We start from the raw sequence: 25,267 nt of genomic DNA, 5'->3' as shown, positions 1-25,267 counted from the left end.
GTGGACATATATGGGGTAAGGTGATCTTGCAGGTAAACTAGGCCCAAGTTATTAAAGACTTTATATACTAATAGTAACACATTGAACCTGGCCTGGTGGCAAATCAGCAACCAGGGCAGATCCCTGAGTACAGCTGTTGTATGCTGACAAAGTCTCACCCCTGGCAGCAACTGGGCTGTAGCATTTTTGCACTAACTGCAGCTTCTGGATCAAGTGACTAGGGAAGCCCCATATAGTCCATTGCCTTGAGGAAATGTGGCCACACTTTCCCAGTCTAGGAATGGTTGCAGCTGTTGAACCAGCCACAGTTGGTAAAAGGCACCTCTAGCCACTGAGGCTGCCTGAGCCTTCAGTGATACAGCTACCTCCAGAAGCACCCCAAAAGTGGTATCTTGCATCATAACTCATTTTTGATAAAAACCGTCAAATTGATGCTTCTTAAAAGTGGGAGAAGTTACAGTTGATTCAATGATTCTATTATTCTGTACTTACAATTCCAAGAGTGGATTCTTGTATATGCTGCTTGATCACTCTCAGATGTACAGTAGTACTAGTTCCTTCCTCTCCCCATGCAGTTCATTAGAAAATTACTAAATAAGATTACAAGTCATGGAACGTAACGAATAACTACTTTTATGCATTCTTACTAAAGCCTACATAGGATTGCAGACTTCTACCAGTGTTAACAGAGTTTTTGCTCATGGTCTTTTGATCTACTGATAAGGGTGCATAGGATGGCTTTTATTCACCACCAAAAGCTGGAAACTTATCTTGGAACAAATTGAGCTTTTCCTGTAATCAGATGCTGAGTAGGTAGGAGGTGCAACTCATGATACAAATGACTTGATGGTGATTGTAACAACTAAATTGTAAACTGCTTCCATCTAATAAGAGCCACTTCTGAGGAGGTGTTTGGCTTGTGGAAACAGGAACTTAAGTGCAAAGCACGTCCATATAGCTTTAGGAAACCACACAACTTTTCTCCCAGCAGAGAAGTGACTGTGACAGCAGGGACACATTCTGAACCAAAGTAAGGCATGTTGCATTTTAAGTGCTACGTAGTTGCAGAACTGCAATGCTTTAAAGTGTCCACAGCATCGTTGCAAGCGAGGTGCACAAGGGGGGAAAAACAGAACAACAAATTGTGCTTTCCCTTGGCTTTTACCAAGTAAACAAGAAGACTTTCCCCTACCCCAAGCAGCGAGGTGGTGCTAGGGGTGGGCATTTAGGGGCCTGACTCATTTGTGGCTTGCTAGATAGAAGCTGATAGTGACAAAAAGGAAGCACAAGTGGCTGTGTTGCATCTGCCCCAAGAACTCTGACTTGGAGCAGCCTTAACCTACCATGGATGACGGCTATCAGAATGAAGAATACTACAATGACAATGTGTCAGAGAAAATATCCCACACTGAGGAAGTGCACTCGGAGTTTGAACCTACAAAAGCAGGTAACAGGGAGAATGAGAAGAAATTCTCAAAGGGTTGCTCTGGTTCTGTAATAAGGTGTTATGTTCACACAATAATAATAATAAATAATAATAAATTTTATTTATATCCCGCCCTCCCCAGCCGAAGCCGGGCTCAGGGCGCCTAACAACACTAAAATAGTGCAACATTCTAAAAACATTATAAAAATTAATTAAAATCAAAATTGATGGCAACCATACTAAAGTTCTGTAAAGATTGCCAAAGGAGGGAGTCAGCCGAAAAAGCCCTGGCTCTAGTTGAGGCCAGCCTAACCTCTCTGTGGCCTGGGACCTTCAAGATGTTTTTATCTGAAGACCGTAAGTTCCTCTGTGGGGCATACCAGGAGAGGCGGTCCCGTAGGTACGAGGGTCCTAGGCCGTATAGGGCTTTGAAGGTTAAAACCAGCATCTTAAACCTGATCCTGTACTCCACCGGGAGCCAGTGCAGCTGGTATAGCACTGGATGAATGTGATCTCGCAGTGAAGACCCCGTAAGAAGTCTCGCCGCGGCATTCTGCACCTGCTGGAGTTTCTGAGTCAGTCTCAAGGGCAGCCCCACGTAGAGCGAGTTACAATAATCTAGTCTGGAGGTGACCGTCGCGTGGATCACAGTGGCTAGGTCAGGGCGAGAGAGGTAAGGAGCCAACTGCTTAGCTTGGCGGAGATGAAAAAATGCCGCCTTTGTTATAGCTGCAATCTGCGCCTCCATGGAGAGGGAGGTATCGAAGATTACACCCAAACTCTTAACGGACGGTGCTGGCACTAATTGCACCCCCGCAAGAGATGGGAGTTGCCCCCTCAATCCCATATCGTCCCGTCCCAGCCAGAGGACCTCTGTCTTCAAAGGATTTAACTTCAACCGGCTCCCACGTAACCATCCAGCCACAGCTTCCAAGCATCTGATCAGTGTGTCTGGGGCCGAGTCAGGATGGTCATCCATCAACAGATAGAGTTGGGTGTCATCAGCATACTGATGGCAGCCCAGCCCAAAACTCTGGACAAGCTGGGCGAGGGGGCGCATAAAGATGTTAAAAAGCATCGGGGAGAGAATCGCACCCTGAGGCACTCCACACACCAAGGAGTGGCGCGATGACAATTCCCCCCCAAGCGCCACCCTCTGTCCCCGACCAGAGAGAAACGAGCGCAGCCATTGAAGGACTGTGCCCTGAATCCCCATGTCGGCAAGGCGGTGGTCCAGGAGTTCGTGATCGACCATGTTGAAGGCTGCTGACAGGTCTAGAAGAATCAGCAGCCCCGACTCGCCTCGATCCAGCTGCCTGCGGAGATCATCTGTTAGGGCGACCAGAGCCGTCTCGGTCCCATGACCAGCGCGGAAGCCGGACTGGAATGGATCCAGAGCCGATGTTTCATCCAGAAACCTACCAAGCTGTTCAGCAACTGCTCTCTCAATCACCTTACCCAGGAATGGAAGATTCGAAACCGGGCGGTAATTGGATAGATCTAAGGGATCTAATGATGTTTTCTTTAAGAGCGGGCACACCACTGCCTCCTTTAGTTCCCCGGGGAATGTCCCGGTGCCAAGGGACAAATTGATGATATCCCCCAGGGGGGCCCGCACCTCGTCTGGACACGCTCTAATCAGCCAAGACGGGCACGGGTAGAGAGGACAAGTGGTGGGCTTTCCAGCTCAGAGGAGTCTGTCCACATCGGCTGGGGATATCCGGTCAAAGTGGTCCAATACTGGACCCGAGGACAGTCGAGGGGCCTCCAGTTCCTTTATTGTATCCAAATTGGCAGAGAGGTCATGGTGGAGCAACAGGACCTTCTCCGCAAAAAAGCTCGCAAATGCCTCACAGCTGTGTGTCAAATTGTTATTTAAATTTGGCTGTCCTTCAAGGGACGTTAAAGACCGAATTATACTAAATAATTGCGCCGGGCGAGAGCTAGCGGATGAAATGGAGTTCGAGAAGTAGGACTTCTTAGCGGCCTTCACTGCCATCTCGTAGGTTTTCATAAAAACCCTATAAGATGTTCTTGAAGCTCCGTCACGGGCACCCTGCCATACTCGCTCTAGCTGTCTGAGGTCCCGCTTCATTTTCCGGAGCTCCTCGGTAAACCAGGGAGCCTGGTTTCTGCGGGGTCGCAGAGGGCGCTTAGGTGCGATCTCATTGATGGCTGCCAGGAGCTGGGTATTCCAGCCCTCAACGGCTCAGTCAATGAGTTGCCAGAGGGAGAAAGGTCCCGCAAGGCTTGACGGAATCTATCAGGGTCCATCAGCCTCTGCGGGTGAGCCCAAATCGGCTTGCCACCTAAGCAGGGTGGGGGTGGAACGTCAATCCTGGCTTTCAGAGCGTAGTGATCAGACCATGGCACCTTCATCGAAGGAAACATGATCACATCTATACCGACACCAAAGATCAAATCCAGCATGTGGCCTGCTTGATGTGTGGGGCCTGAAACAAACTGGGAGAGCCCTAGTGTCGCCATGGAAGACACCAGGTCCACAGCCTGTGAGGAGGGAGTGGCATCAGCATGGATGTTGAAGTCCCCCAATACCAATAGGTTAGGGAACTCCAAGGCCCAGCTGGCCACCGCCTCCAGCAGGCCTGACAGGGTGGCTGCTGGTGCGCTAGGTGGCCGGTACACCAGCCAGACAGCCAAGCTCACCTCGGAGCCCCACACTAGGCCAACACATTCAATGCCGGGGATCGATGGTGATGGTAGAGCCCCGAAAGAACAATCTTCCCGGATTAATAATGCCACCCCTCCCCCCCGGCCCACAGTCCACGACTGGTGGAGGACGGAGAAACCCGGGGGTGCCATCTCTCGTAAGGTGACAGTTTCCCCTTCGCGCACCCAGGTCTCCGTCACACAAGCCAGGTCGACCCCCTGTGAGGTGAAGCAATCTCGCAGGGTGGCGGTTTTGTTGCCTATAGACCTGGCATTGCACAACACCAGTGACGGAGGTGAGTAATCCTTGCTCACCCTACCCTCGTCTCTCGGGATGGGGCGCAGATTGGAAGGGGTACGAACATATCCATATCTCGATCCTTCGCCTATGACATCTGCCCCCACCGCCATACCTCCCTCGCCCCTCCACGGTAGGAATCCCAAGCCTCATACTCGCCTCCATTTACAAAATATAAAAGCAAAACAAACAAACAAAAAAACAATTACACCAAAACAAAACCAGTTGCAAAAAGTGCTACCCGCCAGGTCACATACTTATCTGTGTCTGCAAGGAGATATAACATCATGTCAAGGGGGTTCTGGTCAGGGGACCCTGTCATTATAGGTACCAAAAATCTTTTTCTTGCATCATGTGGCCAGCATGACTAAGCCGCTTCTGGCGAACCAGAGCAGTGCACGGAAACGCCATTTACCTTCCTGCTGGAGCGGTACCTATTTATCTACTTGCACTTTGACGTGCTTACGAACTGCTAGGTTGGCAGGAGCAGGGACCAAGCAACAGGAGCTCACCCCATCGCGGGGATTTGAACCGCCAACCTTCTGATCAGCAAGTCCTAGGCTCTGTGGTTTAACCCACAGAAGCCACCAAAAGGGCTATATTCTCATTGGTTTGTGTTACAGTTTCTTACCTGTGCACTGTAGAAAGAGAGGGCTGGATGTGCACCCATTCAGGGTGCAGCAAGACCCTTTCATCCAGAAAGTCACAAAGCAGACAGTCTCTTAAAAGTGCTCTTTCCTTTCTGTAGACTCAATGATTTTGGACCAGGGATATGAGAATGCTGAGCCAGAATATGAGTACATCGGGTTTTCTGGCATACAGATGAGAAGGCTACCAGACAACAGAGGGAAAGCAGAGCCAGGTGAAAGGTTCAATGAACTTGACAAATGATATTACGAACTTTTCTAATGTGCTTGGAAAACTCTGGGAATATGCTTGTGCAATATATGAAACTGTCAGGGACTGGGCAGAGGAGGAATGGTGGAGACTGCCTCCCTAGCCTGACTCTTCCAGAGAAGAAGAGGACTGTTTAGAATTACAACAGGGATTTGAGGGAGGTCATAGCTCAGAGGCAGATGAGGGGGAAAGTTGAGAAATAATGGGAGAGGAGGAGGAGGAGGAGGAGGAAGTACCAAGAGGGTGACAGCAGATGGACTCAGTGTCTTTAGAAAGTATTCCAGACACACACACCCAGAACCCGTCGAGCCTTGAAAGTAGGAGAGCCAGAGCTCAAAGGCACTTGTCAGCACCTGTAGAGGTGATGAGGATGACGAATAAGGAAGTAGGAGAGATGGGGTGTGTGTGTGGAGATTCACTTGGGACAACGCCATTATCCAAGAGTCTGGGTTCTGAAGCCTCTCTCTGTAAATACTGAATAAAAAGCGGATGGCAAGAACATTCCTTGCCTTCTTTATATGTTCTTGGGTAAACCGGCCATGGGAGTTGCTGGCAGCAGCCTGACAGAATCAGACTTTTTCAATTCAAACTGTAATCCCTTAAAATGGGTGGTGAACCTAAAGCCTGGGGGTCAAAAGCCTGGGGTCCCTCAGGACACTCACGGAGTCATGCTTCCTCCCCAGGCCACAGTCCCTGCTTTTTAGCATCCTTGATTGCTTTTCCTGGCTGGAATTTGTCCTTGAACTGTGCTAATGCCTCTTGCTTGCCTGCAAGATTTCTAGTTCCTGAAATTTTCTGACGCTCCTACAGCTTCCAGGTGGCTTACTCTTCTTTATTTGCAGCACTGTATACATTTGAGGATGACAAGCCGGGACCTTTCGTCAGGAAACCCGTCAGCATCTTCTCACTTCTGCTGCTCTGCTCCCTTATCATGGTGAAAGCTGCTTTCGTGATGACATCTGTTAGATGTAAGTCCATATCCAGAGAAGGCTAAACTTTTTTTGGTTATTACTTCTCTGAAGCTTAAAGCATGATGCACGTTTAAAGCATGGCATGCATGCACCCATCTTTTAAATATCTAACACCTCTCAATTCATTTTATTTAAGAAATGCCAATTGCATACAGCCATGTTACGTTTTAAATGTCTAAAAACTCCAACACACACACACACACACACACACACACACACACGATTCCTTTCTTAAAAGTATACATTGACAACCTGCATTCAGCTACAGAAATCTGAGGACAAAATAGACATAGAATCATAGAGTGATTGAAGGCCTCAGGCCACCTCCTTCTACTCAACTCAGGACATCCAGAGTTAGAACATCCATAGCAGATGACTCTCCAGCCTCTAACTGAAGACCTACAATGGGGGAGAGACCACCACCGCCCTTGGAAGCTGGTTCCACTGCCAAACTACTCTTACCATCCAGAATGTTTTCCTGTTGTTCAGCCAAAACCTTTCCTCCTGTAACTTCAGCTCACTAGATCTGGTCCCGCTTGCTGAGGCAGCAGAAAATGAGCTTCTGTGTGACAGCCCTTCAGGTATTGGAAGAGTGCCACATTTTCCCCACCAATCCCCCAAATTAACCAAATCAAACCAGGATGAATATACCCAGTTCTTAGTTTACCCCTTCCTTTCTTCATTTATTTATTTATTTTCCACATCCCTAAATACAGTAATACCTCATGTTACAGACGCTTCAGGTTACAGATTCCGCTAACCCAGAAATAGTACCTCAGGTTAAGAACTTTGCTTCAGGATGAGAACAGAAATCGTGCTCCAGCAGCGCGGCGGCAGCGGGAGGCCCCATTAGCTAAAGTGATACCTCAGTTTAAGAACAGTTTCAGGTTAAGAACGGACCTCCAGAACGAATTAAGTTCTTAACCCGAGGTACCACTGTATCTTCATTAGCCAGTGGTCCTCACTGAACCCATTTTATTGTCTCTATAGCCTTCTTGGACATGGTTATCCAGATGAGGTCTGACTAGTGCAGAATAAAGTGGGATTATGAATTCCCATGACTTGGAAACTATAGGCCTGTTAATGAGGCTGAAGATTGCCTTAGCCTTCCCCCCCTTTTTTTTGCAGCTGAATCACACTGTTGAAATGCATCAGTTTAAAATCATTGCTGATTAGCTGATACTTACTGCAATTCACTTCACAATATATGAGAAAATCAGAAATCCTATCTGGAGGGTTGTAAGAACCCCAGAACAGTGTGCAGGGGGAGGAGAGGGGAGATTTTTCTACCTGGTAAGCTGAAATACTTGCACTGATGTCTTTCTTGACTTCTTCCTCATTATGGTGAAAGTTGTGAGGAAAGCGGCACACCATCTTAAGGTCAGTGGGGTATGTGGGTTGAATGGGAAACCTAAATACCCCTTTTGGATTTCCAAAAGGGAGCAGGTCCCCATGTCTCTGCTGTCACACTATCATGTGATTAACTATCATATGATTAAAAACTCCTAGATATTGTATCATTTGCTGAATGTTCATGTAGTATGTGACACCAGTCATAGAAATATCGGATGAATGACCAGTGGAACATTTTGGATGCACTTGCTGTGGGATATATTGTTTAAGGCTCCTTATCTTGCAGGCTTTTCAGTGTGTCCAGATGAATGGGTAGCATTTCAGGAGAAATGCTATTACTTTCCCATAAAAACAGGAAATTGGGGTGAGGTCAGAAGCTTCTGCCGATGGCTGGGTGCAGATCTGATGATAATTGACAACAAAATGGAACAGGTGAGTCTCTCCTGTCCTGACTCTCTCATCTAAGATGTGGAGATTCAGAGACTGATGCATAGGACACCCTCTCCTTGCTAGGTAGAAATTACTGCAAGCAGGCAAACAACAGATGGCAGAGAACTGCTTTCCCATAAAAGCCAGTCCTATGTCCTGATCTGAAGTTGAGACTTAAGTATAGACAGGAGAGAAATTGGATTGAGTTCACACTTTCCGAAACAATATGTGAACCAAATTCACACTTCCCGAAACAATATGTGAACCAAAGTGCTGTCATCCTTTAAGATTTGCATTTCTCTGAATTTTGCAATGCAATCCTTGTAATGTGTACAAAACTATATACTAGGATAAACAGTGTATGTAAATGAATATATTACCGAAAAGAACATGCAAAAGTGCTTGGCAAAAATATTGGGCAGCAGGTAAGGAGTAATTTGATTCTGTTTTCATTTTGTCTAGGACTTTCTAATTTATAAAATGGATTCCACGAAGAATCTGTGGATTGGCTTGCGTTATGCAGAGGGTGTACCAGGGTGGCAATGGGTGGATGGTACAGAGTTGACCTTTGAGTGAGTAGAATTCCTCAATGCATCATCCTTTATCTTTACACATTGAGACTGAGGCTCAGAAAGCTTTAAGAATTTCAGCAGTAAAAATTGGGAAGTGTGTTTCCCATAATATGGACAGGAAACAACATATTCACACCAAACCAAACCTTTAAAGCACTCTTATACTTTATCAGTCATGGATTCACCCAGAGAATCCTGGGAGCTGTGGTGTATTAAGTGTCTCCTAAGAGCTGTCAGCACCCATGGCAAAGAATTAAATGTAGGGTGTTGATGTGACCAGTGTATATATGGTCCGTATGGAGGTGGATGTTACATGGAGTGCCAGCTTGGCTAAAAGCCTCCCATGTTAATTCTTCTTCTTCCATCAGGTGTGGAGCGATAAAAATGGGACTGGGCCAGTATCCCTGTGCTGTATGTGGTGCTTTGATCAGCTGATTGTCAGGGTTTTAGTGTCCAACAACGGGTCGTATGATGTCATTGTGATGCCAGGTGATTGACAGGCAGCCAGCCCTACCCACCTGTCACACTTGGCCTGTGGGTGGAGGAGATAAGGATTCAACCCCCTAGTTATATCCTATTCCTCACCCCTGGTCTTTAATCTAAACAGCAGCTATTTGTATTTATTAGATTTTATAGGTGGTAGATAAAAGCATGAAGGGCATAGCAGGAAACTTGGATGGAGAAGGAAGAATATAGATCCTGCTGCCACCAGAGCCATTGAAGTAAACAGTACTTCAATATAAATGACAAGTATGTTTGATGTTTGATCTGGGACTGGCTGTGTGAAAGCAGCACCATCCTCTTTGGTCAATGTGATGTTCTCTTCTTCACATGCACCACAATCTTAGGCATCTTTATTTAGAAGTCAGTACCACTGTGTTTGGACGCAGGTGGCGCTGTGGGTTAAACCACAGAGCCTAGGACTTGCCAATCAGAAGGTCGGCGGTTCGAATCCCCGCAACGGGGTGAGCTCCCATTGCTCGGTCCCTGCTCCTGCCAACCTAGCAGTTCGAAAGCACATCAAAAGTGCAAGTAGATAAATAGGTACCGCTCCGGCGGGAAGGTAAACGGCGTTTCCGTGCGCTGCTCTGGTTCGCCAGAAGCGGCTTAGTCATGCTGGCCACATGACCCGGAAGCTGTACGCTGGCTCCCTCGGCCAATAAAGTGAGATGAGCACTGCAACCCCAGAGTCGGTCACGACTGGACCTAATGGTCAGGGGTCCCTTTACCTTTACCTTTACCTTTACCTTTACCTTTACCACTGTGTTTAAGGGAGATTTCCTCCCGGGCAAAGTGCTCCTAGGATTGCAGTCACCTGCAGTTGATCCTGCTACTCAGAATCTGCAGAAAATTTGAGGCCAGCAGCTGTTTCTTTCCCAACTTCAAGCTCTGTCCCCTCTCATCACCCTGCTGGTATGTGACTCACGCTGTTTTATCTTTTTCAGAAACTGGGAGACGCCAGATAACATTCAACTTACCGACAAATATAATTATAAGACCCATTGTGTTCTTACTTCAGATGAAGCCTCAAAGGGCAAGTGGAACAACATTCCCTGTGATAAGCTCCATCTATCTGTCTGTGAGAGGGACAAGGAGGTGACCTGCGTTCTGCGGTCTCCACTTTCACTCCACTGAAATGATTTGCTTTATTTTTATTCCATAGAAACAATTTTTAAAAAAAGATAATTGTACAAAGCAAATACAGAAGAAAAGCAAAAGCAACTTGTAGCAAGGACATACACCAGTCAAACAGATGTGTCACTGCTGTGAAAACACGTGCTCTATTCCTAACAGTATTTCATGAATTGTTTCCATTGTATTAAAAATCAACAACTGCAAGGTGAGACAACCAACCAAGTATTCCCCAAAGCTTGGGTTAAAAGGTGTGTCTTGTTAGAATCCTAGAAACCAATTCAAATACTAATTAGACTCAGGCATGCTGTTTCTTTGAGGCTGGTTATCCCACAAACTGCCTCTCAAGCAAATGTAGCAATTTCATGCACAATTAACGACCCACTCAGAGTCCCATCTTGACTTGAAGGTTTTCAGAACTGTCTCTTGGTAGTGGCTTGGTCAGAATATCAGCTGTCATTTCTTTGGTTTGACAATACACCACAATTCAACATGTCTGTCTTGTATTACCTAATGCACATGGTAGTTTTTAACCCTAATGTGTTTAGTTCTTGCATGTAGCTTTTCTTTGTGATAATTTTAAACAGCTTTAATTGTGCTCCATCAACTGAACAGGTTTCTGCATACACAACCCAAAGCCCATAGTTAGTTGGTCAGTTAAGACCAGTTCTCTACATACCTCAGTTGTACCTATATACTTCCTTTCTTGGAAAAAGCTGGTAGCTATGCATGGCTCCCAGCTCAACAAAATATAGGTAAAGGTACCCCTGCCCGTACGGGCCAGTCGTGACCGACTCTGGGGTTGCGCGCCCATCTCGCTTAAGAGGCCAGGGGCCAGCGCTGTCCGGAGACACTTCCGGGTCATGTGGCCAGCGTGATGAAGCTGCTCTGGCGAGCCTGCACCAGTGCAGCACATGGAAACGTCGTTTACCTTCCCGCTATAAAGCGGTACCTATTTATCTGCTAGGTGGGCAGGAGCTGGGACCGAACGACAGGAGCTCACCCCGCCGCGGGGATTCGAACCGCCGACCATACGATCGGCAAGTCCTAGGCACTGAGGTTTTACCCACAGCGCCACCCACGTCCCCTCTCAACAAAATATACATGCAAGTAAATTTTCCTAGCTAGGAGCCTGCATGTCTTTGTTAACACAAAGACCGCATGATCCTTTTGTAATGAAACCACATTCTTTTCCTTTTAAATTGTTTGGAACCATTTTTCTTCTTTATTTTTACTTCTGATGGACAGAGACTTGTTTACTGTAACTACTGAAACTTTGTAAGTAAAATCTTTATTTATTTACAAAACAAGGTGTCTGTGATTTATTCTAGCCTACGTATTTTTGTGGGGACCATTGGTTTAAAGGTGGATGAAGGCAGATGCAGAATCTAACTGAGTTTTAATGTGCTTTGTAGCAATCGACCTATCTCTGCGAGGAGAGAGGAAGAATCTCTTCCCCAAACTTCTATTTCCAACATCACATCTTAGTATGCCATTTAAATATAAGCAGATGGTGCCATGCACACATCTAAAAGGTAGGGATTCCAATAGTCAAGAGGTCACCACAGAGAAGGCTCTGTTGCATACCACTGTCCCAGAGAGCACCCCAAAATTACAAACTTACCCTTTCTAGAGGAGTGCCCATCCCAATACACAAGGAGGCTCACTTCCTAGACTCAACAACTTGGCACACACATTTATCTTCCTCTTCCAACAAGCTTTATCCAAGTTTTCATCTGTATTAAAACTATTTAAACTACTTGTATGTATGCAATTGTTTTTCATTGTTTTATATATGAAGCTGTTTTTTCCTGTTTCCTGTTTTGTGGTTGCAATTGTTTTATAACTGCATGTATTAATTTTGCAAACCACCCTGACACCTAGCAGAAGAGAGATCTGATAAATAAAATGGACCTCTGTCTTGTCTGGATTTGATTTCAGTTTATAGGACCACCCACCCCACCCCACCCCACACCCCCCCAGCCCATTGTTGAACAAATGGGTGACAAAATGGAGCCCTGTGGGACACTGTGGATAATTTCTCAATGTAAATCAATAAGATAAAAACCAAAAATTTTAAAAATAACAACAGCAAGGAAAAGAATACAGATGAAATTACTTTTCCAGAAAAATGCTGTGCACAGATGGAGTGTGCATCTTGCTAGTGTTAGGGCAAATGAAAATTTTGGCAGATACCTGGGTGATCAACCTTCTTTCAGACACCTCCAGACATTTCTTATGATAATTTGAACCTTTGTTTTGCGGTCCCTTTCTTTTCTCAAATAACATGAAGCCTGATCACTTGCTCTTTCATTAAGAGCCCACTCATAGTTGTCTGAACCTTTTGTAACGAATCAGCTTCAGTCTCTTTCACAGTTCAGCAATAATTAGCTAGGACCATCGCATCCTGCTTTGCTACATTCAGCCATGACAGTTGCACTTCCCTTCCTGAGCATTAGGAGTGGGGCAAGCGCCTGACATTTCTGTGGTTTGTTAGATAGAAAGGAAGCTGATAGTGATAGACAGCAAGCACAAGCATCCGGTTACTGAGCTTAGCTGCTCTGAGAGGCATTCAAGGAGAAGAATCAAACCCATCATGGATGACGGCTATCAGAATGAAGACTATTGGAATGAAGATTACCAGAATGACATTCTTTCAGACAAATTTTCTCAGAATGCTGAAGTTTCCTCAGAGTCAGAACCTGGAAGCGCAGGTAAATCAGGGTGGCAGTGGAAGGAAGCAGGAAGGGAGAACGGGAAATTCTCAAAAGGCTGTTCTAGTTCTGCTGCTGTTGTGTCCACATCACATATAAAACACACAATTCCCTATGTGAGTGATCTAACAAGGTTATCATTCCTAACTGTAATTCTCCTCTATACTCATTACTCCTCTATACTCTAGTAATTCTCCTCTACACTCTATACTCATTAGGACTAGATCATGCTGCCACAGTTATCCAGTCTTGGGAGGCTGTTTAGTAAGATTGCAGTAAACAGTCACAGTTGCTGCAGCAGTTGCAGCATGGTCACATTAACATATTAGCCTCTTACTTGCTATCAGCACAAGCATTCTTAATATTTACATTTGCTAATAAGCTTCTTTTGCCCCAGTTTTGGCTCTTTGAATGATATACTATTCCACAATGAGTGACAAAGTTGGGTAGCAAGACCATGAAATCTGGAAAGTCACAACGGAGAGCCAAGTAGGCAATCTCTTTAAAAAAACAACACCTTTTCTGTCTCTAGAATCAGTGGTTTTGGACCAGCAAGGATATAAGAATGCTGCGCAGGAATATGAGTATATCGGGTTTTCTGGCATCCGGCGGAGAAGGCTACCAGAGAAGGGAGAGGAAAGAGAACCAGGTGAAAAGAATTAACATACCTCCACAAATGGCACAAATAAATGTTTTTAGTCACTCTATTGTACTGCAGTCTGAAGAGGAGCACAAATAATATCCCCTTTCCTCATTAGACTTTAAAAAGCCTTTATTGCCCAATTCAGACACCAGTTACACTGTTCATCTACTTCCCTGTCCCGCTTTGGGCTCTGATGTATTGGAGGACCACATGAACATTGTTGTTGTTCTCATTCCTTCCGTTTCCAAAATTCAGAGGAGCCTCATGTAGCTAAAATGGCACCGTCCACACACAAGAGGGAGGTATCAGAAGCTTTGGGGAAACCTCAAGGTTTTCCAGAAGGACAAAAAACATTTTGAAACCCAGAATGAGCATGCTCAGTAGGCATGGAACGCTTGCTGTATTTTGGCAGGGGGGAAGAGGGAAACCTGGATGGAAGGGAGACTAGCCAATCCCTCTTCCCTGTGAATCCTGGGGATTGTAGCTCTCTGAAGAGAACCCTTAACAAATCAAAGAGGCCATGATTCTCTGAGGGAAGCCTTCTTTATTCTCAATAATCCTGCTCCTGAAATCCTGTGGTCCTCCTTGAGCTTCCAGGTTTATTCTTCTTTATTTGCAGCACTGTTTACATTTGAGGACGGCAAGTGGGGACCCTTTGGCAGGAAACCCTTCATGATCTTCTCAGTTCTGTTGCTCTGCTCCTTGATCATAACAACAGCTACTCTCATAATGGCATGTCTTAGATGTAAGTTCAGATCTGAAGAAGGTAAAATCTTCTGGATATTACTTCTGTGTAGTTCCACCTGCCCCACCCCACCCCCAGAAGTACATAGTGCTGAAGGAGGAAGTAGAGAGAGCGATACTCTGTCCCACTTCTTTCAGCTCTATGTATTCAGCTGTATGTATTCCTCTTTCAGCTTATATGTATTGTTGCACACCACTCCAATCTCCGAGAAGTGCCTGGATTCCAGGGGTTTCAGATGTTTCCTTCTGGAAATGAGGCACAGCAGAGACTGTGGTGTCTTTATGATATATTTACCCATATATGCAACCTGAGCCTATGATGGAGGGGTTCACAGTATCAACACCCCAAAAAGTTCTTGCTTCTCCCATAGCTGCAGCCTTGGATTGAAGCAGAAATCAACTATGGCCCACTCTCTGCCTTTCCAGCCTGCAGCTTTTTCTCCAGCTTCTAGTTCACATCGCAGCAAACTCTGCCCTCAAATTCAGGCTTTGCCCTTCTATCTATCTGAGAGCTGAAGGAGGAGCCCTCCCATTTGCCATTGGACACAGAGCCCTCTTTCCTTTATTCTCTTAATGGCCCATCACCTTTCTTTTGTTATCTGAATGGCCCCTCACCCAGGCAGTTAGCCTGACTTGATTAAATTCTAACATTTGCTGGATCCAGTGAATAAAGAGGTCTGGCAACCACAAACTAATAACATTGCTTTTCAAGGCTCAAATCAGCAGCTGAAAAGAAAGAAAACTGACAAGAGAGAATATGAGGGAAAGGAGGAGCAGTTTGAGAGACTAGGGGGAGGAAAATGGAGTCCCTGTGAGGAGGCAGGGTGAGAACAAAGACAGAGATCAAGAGGGACACACAGAGAGGAGGGGATGGAATGCTGGAGCAAGAGAGATGAGAAGTTTCTCTCTCTCTCTCTCTCTCTCTCACACACACACACACACACAAACTGGTAAAAGAGATCCTCTTGGAATTACATGTTTTTTTCACATATCTCCCCAGCACACACAGCCAAAGTCCAAAGTCAAATCACAGATCACATCTTTCTCCGTTAACTGAACCCAGATTTTTATGGTTCGCCCTTAGATGATGATATTTCACACACACACCATCTGGATAAGGCAAAGGGACTGGTTTTGAAATGTGTGTTTATTGGCAATTATGGTAGTGTATGACTCCAGGCACAATAACATCCATTGACCAGCAAAACATCTAAGATATATTCATGCTGGGTAGCATTAATCAACATTTCCATATATTGCAGGCTTTCCAAAGTGTGCAGATGACTGGTATAAGTTTCAGGAAAAATGCTACTACTATTCCACAGAAAAAATGCAACAGAATACAGCTAGAAGTTTCTGCCAAGCCCTAGGTGCAGATCTAATAGTGATTGACAGTGAAAATGAACAGGTAATTCTATCTAAGGAATAAGTAAAATATAATTGAGTGTGTTACTTTCACTAATATATTCATTTCTATGAACACTTGCCTAATATGTGCAATTTTGCAAATATTATATGGCTAGAGAACTGCAAATTCAGGTTATTTTCATTTTCTGTGAGGACTTTCTGAAAGATGAACTGCCGATAAGCGAGAACACTTGGATTGGACTGACTTACATAGAGGCTGAAAGAAAGTGGATGTGGCAAGACTTCAAAAATCATTCCTACACGTGAGTAGCATTATTGAGTTGAAAATTCTCTACCATATCATAGCACTGATTTGCAATGACTCCTTGTCCACCCCTGTTTACTATGTGCATTAGCTACAGTTAGATCTGCTCCCTAGTGCTTATAGTGCACTAGCAACGTCTCCCCCCTCCAAACTTGACAGCTAAAGCCGAACCATTTTCCTCCTCTGAGTACCTCTCCTCTTAGAATATGGTAGCAGATCTTCCCAAACTCTCCAAAGGTCAGATTCATGTACTTTTCCATACAGCAGTCAGAAAACACAGGTTGTAAACCTGGGCTTTGTTTCAGTGGTGAAAGTTTCTAAATTATTGGTATAGGAACACAAGAATGGCTTGTAAGATCAATCAGCTCAGACCTCTTTACACACTGAGTTTCTCAGATAAACTGGAGGGGAACAGCAATGGGCTTGATTCCCTCCTTACCAAAGTGAGGGAGAATGACCTAGCTAAGCCTGACAGGGCAGCTTTCTCTCTGTGACATTAACCCATTCATGCATTAATTAGACTTAAGCATGTTGGTTATATGAGACTAGTTATCCCACACAAAAAAGTTGAGGCCAGCATCTGCTTACCACCTCTGCTCCCAAGTTCATGATCCTGCCCCATATACTGGATTCCCCTGATAGCATGCAATTCAGACAAATTTGTGTTTCTCATTTTCAGAAACTGGGATGGAAAGACAGAACCAATCAGTTCCCGATGCTGTGTGATTTTGGACCCCAAGTATGAATTAAAATGGAAGAACACCGAGTGCCTAAGACGCTTGGGCTTCATTTGTGAAAAGAGCAGGCACATTGCCTGTGCCCTGCAGTCCCCATTCTTACCTCATTGAAACTTGGCTAATTTGTGTGCATGTACAAGCAGAATTGATTCATAGGAGTGTTTTTTTAAAGGTTGCAAGAACTTGCAGGGTTAGAACAATGTCTTTCTGGTCCTCTAGACTGTGAGTCAAAAGCCAGTCAGGAAATAAGCCTGGCTGAATGTACATGGTGTCATGGGGAGGAACGAAGCACATGGGTTTCCCTCAGCATCTCCCTCTCCATGCCTCTGCCCTGGTTTTTGGAGCCAGCAGTGACCAGTTTGATGCCACCAGCAAGGCTCTCCCTGCTATCTGTCTCCAAGATCTGTATTCTGAAGTATACCTCCCCTAAACACGGCTGTCCAATTTAATGGTTATGCCTGGTCAAACTGGGCCCGTGCACAGGTATTTCTTTACATTTTATTATCATTAAAGGAATACCCAGGAAGGGTGGAGAGCCAAATCGTACCAGCATATTCCACAATAGGCAAAACAGAATCCTTCTGTGATGAATGCAGATTCCTGCAAAAGACCCCCGTTGGATCTGGTCACTGGTAAAGAAAAGCCAGTCTAGGAAATCTTCTTGCCTGCTCTCCTCCCTCCCTCCCACCTATCCTATGCTCACCGCTTTCAGCAGAGGGTGGCTTTCTGAATAAGCCATGATGTCACCTAAGCATTTTGCAAATATTAAAAACCTCGGAGAAGGTTCAAAAAGGCTTCCCCCCTCCTTGAGCTTTGAAATGGAAATGAGTCTGTCCAGTTTCAGGTAGCTTAAATAATGTTGTCGGCTCCTGTGGAGGCAGCTAGCGGAGGGAAGAATCAGCTCCATTTCCCTTCACTCTGAATTTATGTTTACATATTGTAGCTTTCAGTTCCTGTCTATATTCATTCAATACAAATCTGCTGTTGTGTAAAACATCTGTATTAAAAACATTTTAAGCAAGCAACTGTAGCAGGAACCCCCCCCCCAATCATTCAGTTTCTACAAACTTCACACACACTCACACTCACACACTACATACACTACGCTTCTGTTATAAATTCATAGAAAATCAACCATACATCGGATTTGCACTGTTCCACTTTTATTTTACTCCATGAAGGAAGGACTACAAAATGGGGAAGGTTTGATACAGGCCACCATAATCCCTTGAGCATACCAGCACATCCACAGGAGCCCTGCCCAGTTGCTATGCCAACCCTGATGGTCTCAGACAGAAGACCATCAACAACACAACGGACTGCATACATGAGTGGATTCAACATGGACTATAACAAAAGAACAGTGATTGGATTCCCCTTCAGGGGGCAGGAAACTAAAACTACCTTTTGTCTTCTGAAAATGACTCATGGGGAGGGGGAGAAGGGAACCAGCCAGGTGACAGGACACTCAGGTTACCACCACCACCCCTCCTTCAACCCCTCCTTTCTGTGATGTAGGCATGATGTTTCTGGGGGTGGGCTTGACCTACAGGATGGGAATTTCAAAAGTTTTTATAAGGCCTTACACACCATTTTTCTGTGTCTTTCCTCTCTCCTGCAAGTGAGGGGAGCACCCTGTTGCAACAGTTCAATAAAGGCCAAGCCTACAGGCTGTTGATTTGCTCCAATTTACTCTGGTTGGTGTCTTTACTTTTTGTCCAAGGGAGCCCTCGGATTTTTCCGGTAACACAATTAAAAGACTGATTTATGACCTGCAAATGTGCTTACATTCCCATGTCTCCTAAGTCCCAATTCCGGTATTAGTATTACTATTACTACTACTACTAGTAGTAGTACTAGTAGTAATACTAATACTAATAATACTAATTACCCCTAAACATTTTGTGAATCTAAGTTTGACCTCATTAAGAGCAGTATTTCAATATGAGCAGGAAAATGAGAGTACCCCTAAACATTTGTTTTAGAAAAAAAGCACTAGTAAAATGTAGTCATTTAAAACACATGGCTTGTCCTTCTACAGTTAATGTGTATGCATTTTTCAGACGTTTGGGCATGCCTGACAGTATCAGGCCATCTAGTCTAGCATCCTGTTTTGAACTGAAGCCTATTTTATCCGTCTCCAGCATCTATAATAGATAAACTATCTCTCAGCATTTAGTTTCCATTTACCGGTAGCTGTCATGGCTTGCAACTGTTGGTAGAATTGTCCTCCATTAACTACATGTTGGAGCAGATGACTATGTATTAGTTTGCAATCAGGCCATGGTACTTCATTCTGTGTTCACAACACTTCATTACCTATTAATTTTTGCATTTTACGTGACACAACATAAAAGCCACTTCAGGAAATTTAGTGGAACTTAATGCAAGTTTAGTGTTCATTTCCATGTTGTCTCCAGAAAAAATTCATTGCAACCCCATTTACTCAGAAAATTGCAGGAGTTTTGCACTGCAATTTCACGTGATGACATTTGGGGCCGTATCCTGGCATATAGTCCTTTCCCACTACATATCATGGCTGTGGAGTTTCTGTGATTGATCTGTGGCTACATTCACAACAGGGCTAATGTTCTGAAAGCCAATCCTTGACTTGTTAACCATGTAACCATTGGACAGAGCAATCATCCACATGGTTCTCTCCCAAATCATGGGGAAAAGTTCATAAATTCAGTTAAGGAAGTTTGAGTGCATAATAATGCTATTAACTGAGTGCCAAATCAACATCTGCTGATGACCTAGGAAGTTAAGTTTCTGGAGACATTTCTAATGGGTCGTCTTCTCCTTTGGTGATCACTCATAGCTGAATAAGATGTCTTCCATGAACATGGTCTTAACAGTGAGTCCATAAGTGACTTTGGAGGCCAATTCTGCATCCACATGTCCTTCCACAGTGGGGACATAGGTTTCCAGGCGGGAGTTGATCACGGTGAGGGTTTCCCAAACATGCCTTCCTCTTAGCTTGTTTCTCCCTTTCATCCAGAGATTGTGCTTCTTCAGAGTCCATGACACCTTTGGTAAAGGTTGTTCCTAATTGGCGCACTCGCAGGCCAGTGTTTCCCAGTTATCAGTGCTTATACACTTTATTTATTTATTTATTTGCCTTGAGAGCATCTTTAAACCTCCTTTATTGTCCACCGGTATTTCGCTTTCCATTCTTAAGTTGGGAATAGAGTAGGCATCCAAACAACATGACCCGTCCAACAAAGTTGATGTTGAAGAATCATTGCTTTGACACTGGTGATCTTTGCTTCTTCCAGTACACTGGCATTAGTTCGCCTGTCTTCCCAAGTAATGTGTAAAATGTTTTGGAGACACCATTGATGGAATCATTTACAATTTGAAGATGATGTTTATAAGTGGTCCATGTTTCACAAGCGTACAGTAAAGTTGGTAGTATCATAGCTTTGTAAACAAGCAATTTGGTTTCCCTGTGAATGTCACGGTCCGCAAACACTATGCTCTTCAATTGGGAGAAAGCTGCGCTCGCAGAGCTCAGGCGATGCTGGATTTCAGCATCAGTGTCAGCCCTTGTGGAAAGATAACTGCCCAGGAAGGAAAAGTGATTGACATTTTCCAACATTACACCATTAAGTTGGATTTGTGGTGCTGCAGAGGGGTTGTTTTGTGCTTGTTGGTGCAGCACTTTTGTTTTTTGGATATAGAGCAATAGGCCAAGCATTCCATAAGATTCTGTGAATATATTTAGGATACCGTATTTTTTGCACCTTAACACTCACTTTTTTCCTCCTAGAAAGTAAGGGGAAATGTCTGTGCGTGTTATGGAGGGAATGCCTACGGGTGGCGGGGGGGATCTGCTGCAGTCGTGAGCAGAGGATCCATGGTTCCCCTTCCTTCCCTCCTCCGTGGCTCGCTTTGAAACAGCAAAGTGGGAGAAGAGCTGCTGAGTGGGGAGGAGAGAGGGACAGAGAGCCTGCTTCTTTAAAGGAGCAAAGCGGGAGAGGAGAGGAGCCGCTTACACGGGTGTAAGCAGCTCCTGTCCGGTTGGTTCCTTTAAAGCAAGCAGGCTCTCTGTCCCTCTCTCCTCCCCACTCAGCTCGCTACATAGCAGCAAAGTTTTTCAGCTTGCTAAGCCGGGAGGAGGGAGAAAAGCAGAGACTGCTTGCTTTAAAGGAGCAAAGTGGGAGAGGAGAGGAGCCTTCTCCCCTTATACCCCTCTTCTGCATTATTAGCAGCATCCTTCTCCACCCACCCCACGCGTGCTCCTTCTCCCCTTAAACCCCTCTTCTGCATTATTAGCAGCATCCTTCTCCACACACCCCACACATGCTCCTTGTCCCTTGAGTGCTTTTCCTTCCCTCCCCACTTAAAACGTGGTTACAAAGATTGGATTTTTGCATTGGGCTACTCCAAACTTACTGTCAGATCACATGTCTGTGGCCACAGCATGAACCACAAAAATCATACATCCACTGTTTCGTTTAGAATATTTTTCTTCTTGTTTTCCTCCTCTAAAAACTACGTGCGTGTTATGGTCGGGTGCGTGTTATAGAGCAAAAAATACAGTTTGGAGGTCATCCTCTGAGTGTGCACACACTACTTTGTCATCAGCATACTGAAGCTCCATGACAGAAGGTATGGTAACCTTACTCTTTGCTTTCAGCCTACTCAGATTAAAGAGCTTCCCATCTGTTCAATATATGATTTCTGCTCTGGTGGGGAGTTTCCCTTCAACAATGTTGATTAAGATAACAGAGTTGGGGTGATAACACATCCCTGTTTAATGCCTGATCCCACTGTTAATGGTTCACTTTGAGACCCATTGTTATCTAATGGGTAATTCCCCTGCCATTTAAAGGTGCTCATTCCATCCAGTAATTATTATCGGATATACTATGTTTGCTAATTGAGTGCTTGTGGTACTCACCTGAGTATCTGGTCCTCACCCTTTGGTGCAGCTGTTGCATGATGCAAGGTTCTGTCTGAGGATCAGCTTCTGGGTAAGAACTCTTGAGTGCTTCCTATTCTCTTCCACCACTTTCAGTAACTACTAGCTAGACAAATCTCCTGTGAGTACCTGAGGCATGAGGCAGTTCATGGAAGTTAGAGAAGGTGTGAAACCTAGAAGAGTTCTTCATTATCCCTACAAAAGTAACCTAATCCTAGGCCTGAAAGTGGCCACCAGTACATCCTATGGCACTCACAAAAGGTTTCATTAAATATCCACCCAACTCTACAATGCCTTAGAGACTATTTGGTCTTCTTGCTCGGTTACTGTTTTCAGCCTCTCGTATGATGTGCATGCCCGCTTAAATGTTTCCATGTTTCATTGGATGCCATGATGGGCACTTACCGTCCTAACTATTGTGAAAAGAAAAGAGGTTCACGGGCTTTCTATGGGAGCAAGTGCAGCAGTGGCTGATGAAGGTGTCTTTCTCCCCCACCGGTAAGGTGGTTGATGTATGCCTGCACCATTTTGCAGCCCTGTCTCTTTCTGCTCTTCTGGATGGGGCAGCCAATTTGTGTGATGCCACTCCGCATGGGAGCCATTTTATGTGTAGCACCCACTGCATTTCCATTTGCCCCAAAAAGTCGCTGACATCTGGTTTATCATTGTGTTGGCCTCCTAATTCACAGGACCATCAAAAGCATGGGGTGTGCAGGAAAGGGCTTGGAAAGGCCACATACATTGATCAGAATTGTGTGGTTTTTGAAACTCAAAAACATTGGCCCTTTGAGTTTCTGAAACTTGAATTTAATTTTGTTTTTCTGGAGTAAATAACAAATGATGAAATATCTGATAAGCTTTCCTTTCGTAAACAGCTCCTGAGCCAAATTAGTGTAATTTCCCTACAGGCCTCGCTCCCTGAGTGTCTCTGGGATCTTGACGCTGAATCCCCACAACCTATGAACAAGGTTAAACTCCCTCTCTTTCTTTCTCTCTCTCTTTTTGGAATGGCATGTTAAACATTTTGCATGGTTAGGGGATGACATGCTCTCCACCAATTCCTTTGCAACAGGACCACAGATTTCAGTAGAAATCGTGGCAAGACGTTTTGGTCCTTACTTGAGTTTACTCTCTTTTTTGTTGTTGTTTGGCCAGTTGTAGTTTCCTCCTTCTCTTTTTCTTTTTGCAGCTCCATATCAGAAACGGAAGGTAAGCCGCCTGTTATTGGGATCATTCTGACAATCAGAAAGTGTGCTTTGTTTGAGAACTCATTTAAGCTATTGGCTTAGTTTTCAAACAATGTTTCAGGGAACTCCAACATTCTTTAGAGTTCTTCAATGAGATCAACAGAGATGGCAACCAAGCATCCTTGAACTTTTCACTTGTTTCCATCATTACTGATCTTTTCTCACATTCTGGAGTGCCAAAGCATTATTGCATGACCTCAAATGGTGCTGAATTACCTGGGAAACTAGCTGTTGACCAGCTCAGGTATATGGCAATGTCCTTAAAAATATATATCATTTTTTGCCTTCTTGATCCACACAGCGGTGTGCAGTTGGAAAGTATATAAATTTCAACCACTGCAGTTAGTGGAAGTGATCTGGGAATGGAGAAGAATGCCTCAGGCGATGAACTTAATAGAGGTATGGTGCAGGAGAGGAAAGGGGCAGTGTCACTCTCCCCAACACACCTTAGACTACTGCAGTAAGATCTCACAACCGCTCACTTCTGCCCACTTTGAGTGATATCCAAGTAAGCATTACTCAGAGTAGATCCACTGGAATTAATAAACATAACCTAAGTTAGGTGCTCTGAATAAAACTTAGTTAAATACCATCCTTTATATAGTAAAAGTGTGGACCCGTAAATGATAGGCGCTCCTTGAATCAAAAATACAGTTGACCACTTAGCCACTAAACTAATTGCTTCAGAATAAAATCCAAAGCGCAATTGCAGCTAGTTTTTCCATGTATTTTTTACGGAGAGCCAGTTTTGTGCAAATAGGAAGAGAAAACTAAAAATGCTTTGATCCTGGCAAAGAAATTAAGCTTGCAGAAAGAAGCATCATTTAAATCCTTGGAGTCAGACAAGATGCTAGGTAGATCTGTCTTTGAATCCTTTTCTTTGAGCCAGTCGGTTGCTTTATTATTATTATTATTATTATTATTATTATTATTATTATTATTATTTAATTTAACAATGTGAAAGATCCATGCTGCTCATTGTCCATAAGACTGAGCCTTGTGTTTGGTAACTGTGATCTTCTTCTTTCCAAGGTGCTGGTACAACACAATGAAGAAGAATCACACACAAGTGACAGAATTTATCCTGCTCGGGTTCTCTGTGCCTCCAGAGCTACAGATTGCGTTTTTCATCCTGTTCCTGCTCATGTACCTCCTAACCCTGATAGGAAATCTGCTGATAATGTCCGTTGTTTATTCTGATCGGAGCCTCCATGTTCCCATGTACATCTTCCTCTTTGCTTTATCTTGCTCTGAAACGTGTTACAGTTTAGTCATTGTCCCCAAAACGCTGGTTGATTTGCTAGCAAAAGTCAGAACAATCTCTTTTGCAGGGTGTGCTGCACAAATGTTTCTTTTCCTTGGACTGGGTGCAACAAACTGTCTCATTCTTACATGTATGGGCTATGATCGGTACCTAGCAATATGCCACCCCTTGCGCTATCCTGTCCTTATGAACACGTGGGTAATTGTCTGGCTCATAGCCATTTCCTGGATTGCGGGATTCCTCATATCTCTAAGTGAGGCTGCTCAGATCCTTAGGTTGCCCTTTTGTGGCCCCAATGCCATCCGGCACTTCTTTTGTCACATGAGGGCAGTGGTTAGGTTAGCCTGCACTGTCGACAATACGACTGAAGTGTCTATCTCTACTATCACCATGCTGGGTTTGGCTGGCAGCCTTCTGTTCATCATGTTGACCTACATCTTAATTCTCTCCACCATCCTGCGCATCCCCTCCACGGAGGGCCGCCAGAAAGCTTTCTCCACCTGTGCCGCCCACATCATTGTGGTAAGTGTGCACTATACATTTGCCTCCATCATTTATTTCAGATCGAGCTCAGCTGACACATTAGAGGATGACACGCTATTGTCTATACCTTACACCATAATTACTCCGTTTCTCAATCCCATTATCTTTACTTTGAGAAACAAGGAAATCAAGGTTGCGGTAAGGAAGGTAATCACTAAAAAGGTACTTTCCCAAAAGATATGAATACAATAAATGCAAACAAATTCCATTCAAACCAAATTGCATTTGTGGTTGTTTCAGTGTATCGCTAGGTTGTGTAGCAAATGTCTTCATGTTAGAGGATAGCCCAAAGGGTATGAGTCCTGGGTCTTTCATATTTGACCTGGGTGCCCTGCCTAATCCTCTTCTTGGCTTATAGAGTGACTGGTGGCCTTGCAAATTGAAGTACTCACACTCACACACCATCTTAAATTTCCCAGAGGAATCTATCCAGATAAATCATCATATGCAAATTTTATAAAAGTTTGTATGATGGGCCTGTGGTCTGAGTCTGTCCATTGTTCTCTATCGTAGACACTTTGTTCTTAA

The 25,267-nt window shown here is 44.5% G+C and overlaps 3 protein-coding genes across 7 annotated transcripts; all 3 read left to right on the top strand.

The window, feature by feature from the left end:
- Positions 1–187: 187 nt before the first annotated feature.
- LOC310755212 (asialoglycoprotein receptor 2-like) lies at positions 188–10,251 on the top strand (the record flags this gene model as incomplete). Of its 3 annotated transcripts, none has more annotated exons than XR_014544228.1 (6): positions 193–1,447; positions 5,143–5,256; positions 6,134–6,259; positions 7,902–8,047; positions 8,507–9,366; positions 10,062–10,148. XR_014544228.1 is itself a non-coding variant. In XM_083597624.1 (6 exons), the coding sequence occupies exons 1-6, from the start codon at positions 1,345–1,347 to the stop codon at positions 10,249–10,251; spliced, it is 789 nt and encodes a 262-aa protein (XP_083453750.1). In that variant the 5' UTR covers positions 193–1,344. The 3 variants fall into 3 exon arrangements, 2 of the variants coding, with proteins under 2 accessions (XP_083453751.1, XP_083453750.1); XM_083597624.1 differs by having other exon boundaries at positions 8,507–8,616; positions 10,062–10,251; XM_083597625.1 differs by lacking the exon at positions 5,143–5,256 and having other exon boundaries at positions 188–1,447; positions 8,507–8,616; positions 10,062–10,251.
- A 1,989-nt stretch (positions 10,252–12,240) lies between these two features.
- Positions 12,241–18,593, top strand: LOC310755211 (early activation antigen CD69-like). 2 transcript variants are annotated; one of them, XM_083597622.1, is made up of 7 exons: positions 12,241–12,962; positions 13,495–13,611; positions 14,225–14,350; positions 15,434–15,511; positions 15,612–15,757; positions 15,910–16,019; positions 16,701–18,593. In XM_083597622.1, the coding sequence occupies exons 1-7, from the start codon at positions 12,845–12,847 to the stop codon at positions 16,867–16,869; spliced, it is 864 nt and encodes a 287-aa protein (XP_083453748.1). In that variant the 5' UTR covers positions 12,241–12,844; the 3' UTR covers positions 16,870–18,593. The 2 variants fall into 2 exon arrangements, with proteins under 2 accessions (XP_083453748.1, XP_083453749.1); XM_083597623.1 differs by lacking the exon at positions 15,434–15,511 and having other exon boundaries at positions 12,245–12,962.
- A 4,586-nt stretch (positions 18,594–23,179) lies between these two features.
- LOC310754058 (olfactory receptor 10X1-like) lies at positions 23,180–25,037 on the top strand. 2 transcript variants are annotated; one of them, XM_083595514.1, is made up of 2 exons: positions 23,180–23,331; positions 23,965–25,037. In XM_083595514.1, the coding sequence occupies exon 2, from the start codon at positions 23,981–23,983 to the stop codon at positions 24,920–24,922; it is 942 nt and encodes a 313-aa protein (XP_083451640.1). In that variant the 5' UTR covers positions 23,180–23,331; positions 23,965–23,980; the 3' UTR covers positions 24,923–25,037. The 2 variants fall into 2 exon arrangements, with proteins under 2 accessions (XP_083451640.1, XP_083451639.1); XM_083595513.1 differs by having other exon boundaries at positions 23,180–23,440.
- The last annotated feature ends 230 nt before the right edge of the window (positions 25,038–25,267 follow it).

The sequence above is a fragment of the Podarcis filfolensis genome (genome assembly GCF_964270895.1).
Source record: "Podarcis filfolensis genome assembly, chromosome: 2".
NCBI classification, from domain to species: Eukaryota; Metazoa; Chordata; class Lepidosauria; order Squamata; family Lacertidae; genus Podarcis; species Podarcis filfolensis.
The sequence above is the reverse complement of the archived record's forward strand: the minus strand, read 5'-3'. Positions and strand labels throughout refer to the sequence as shown.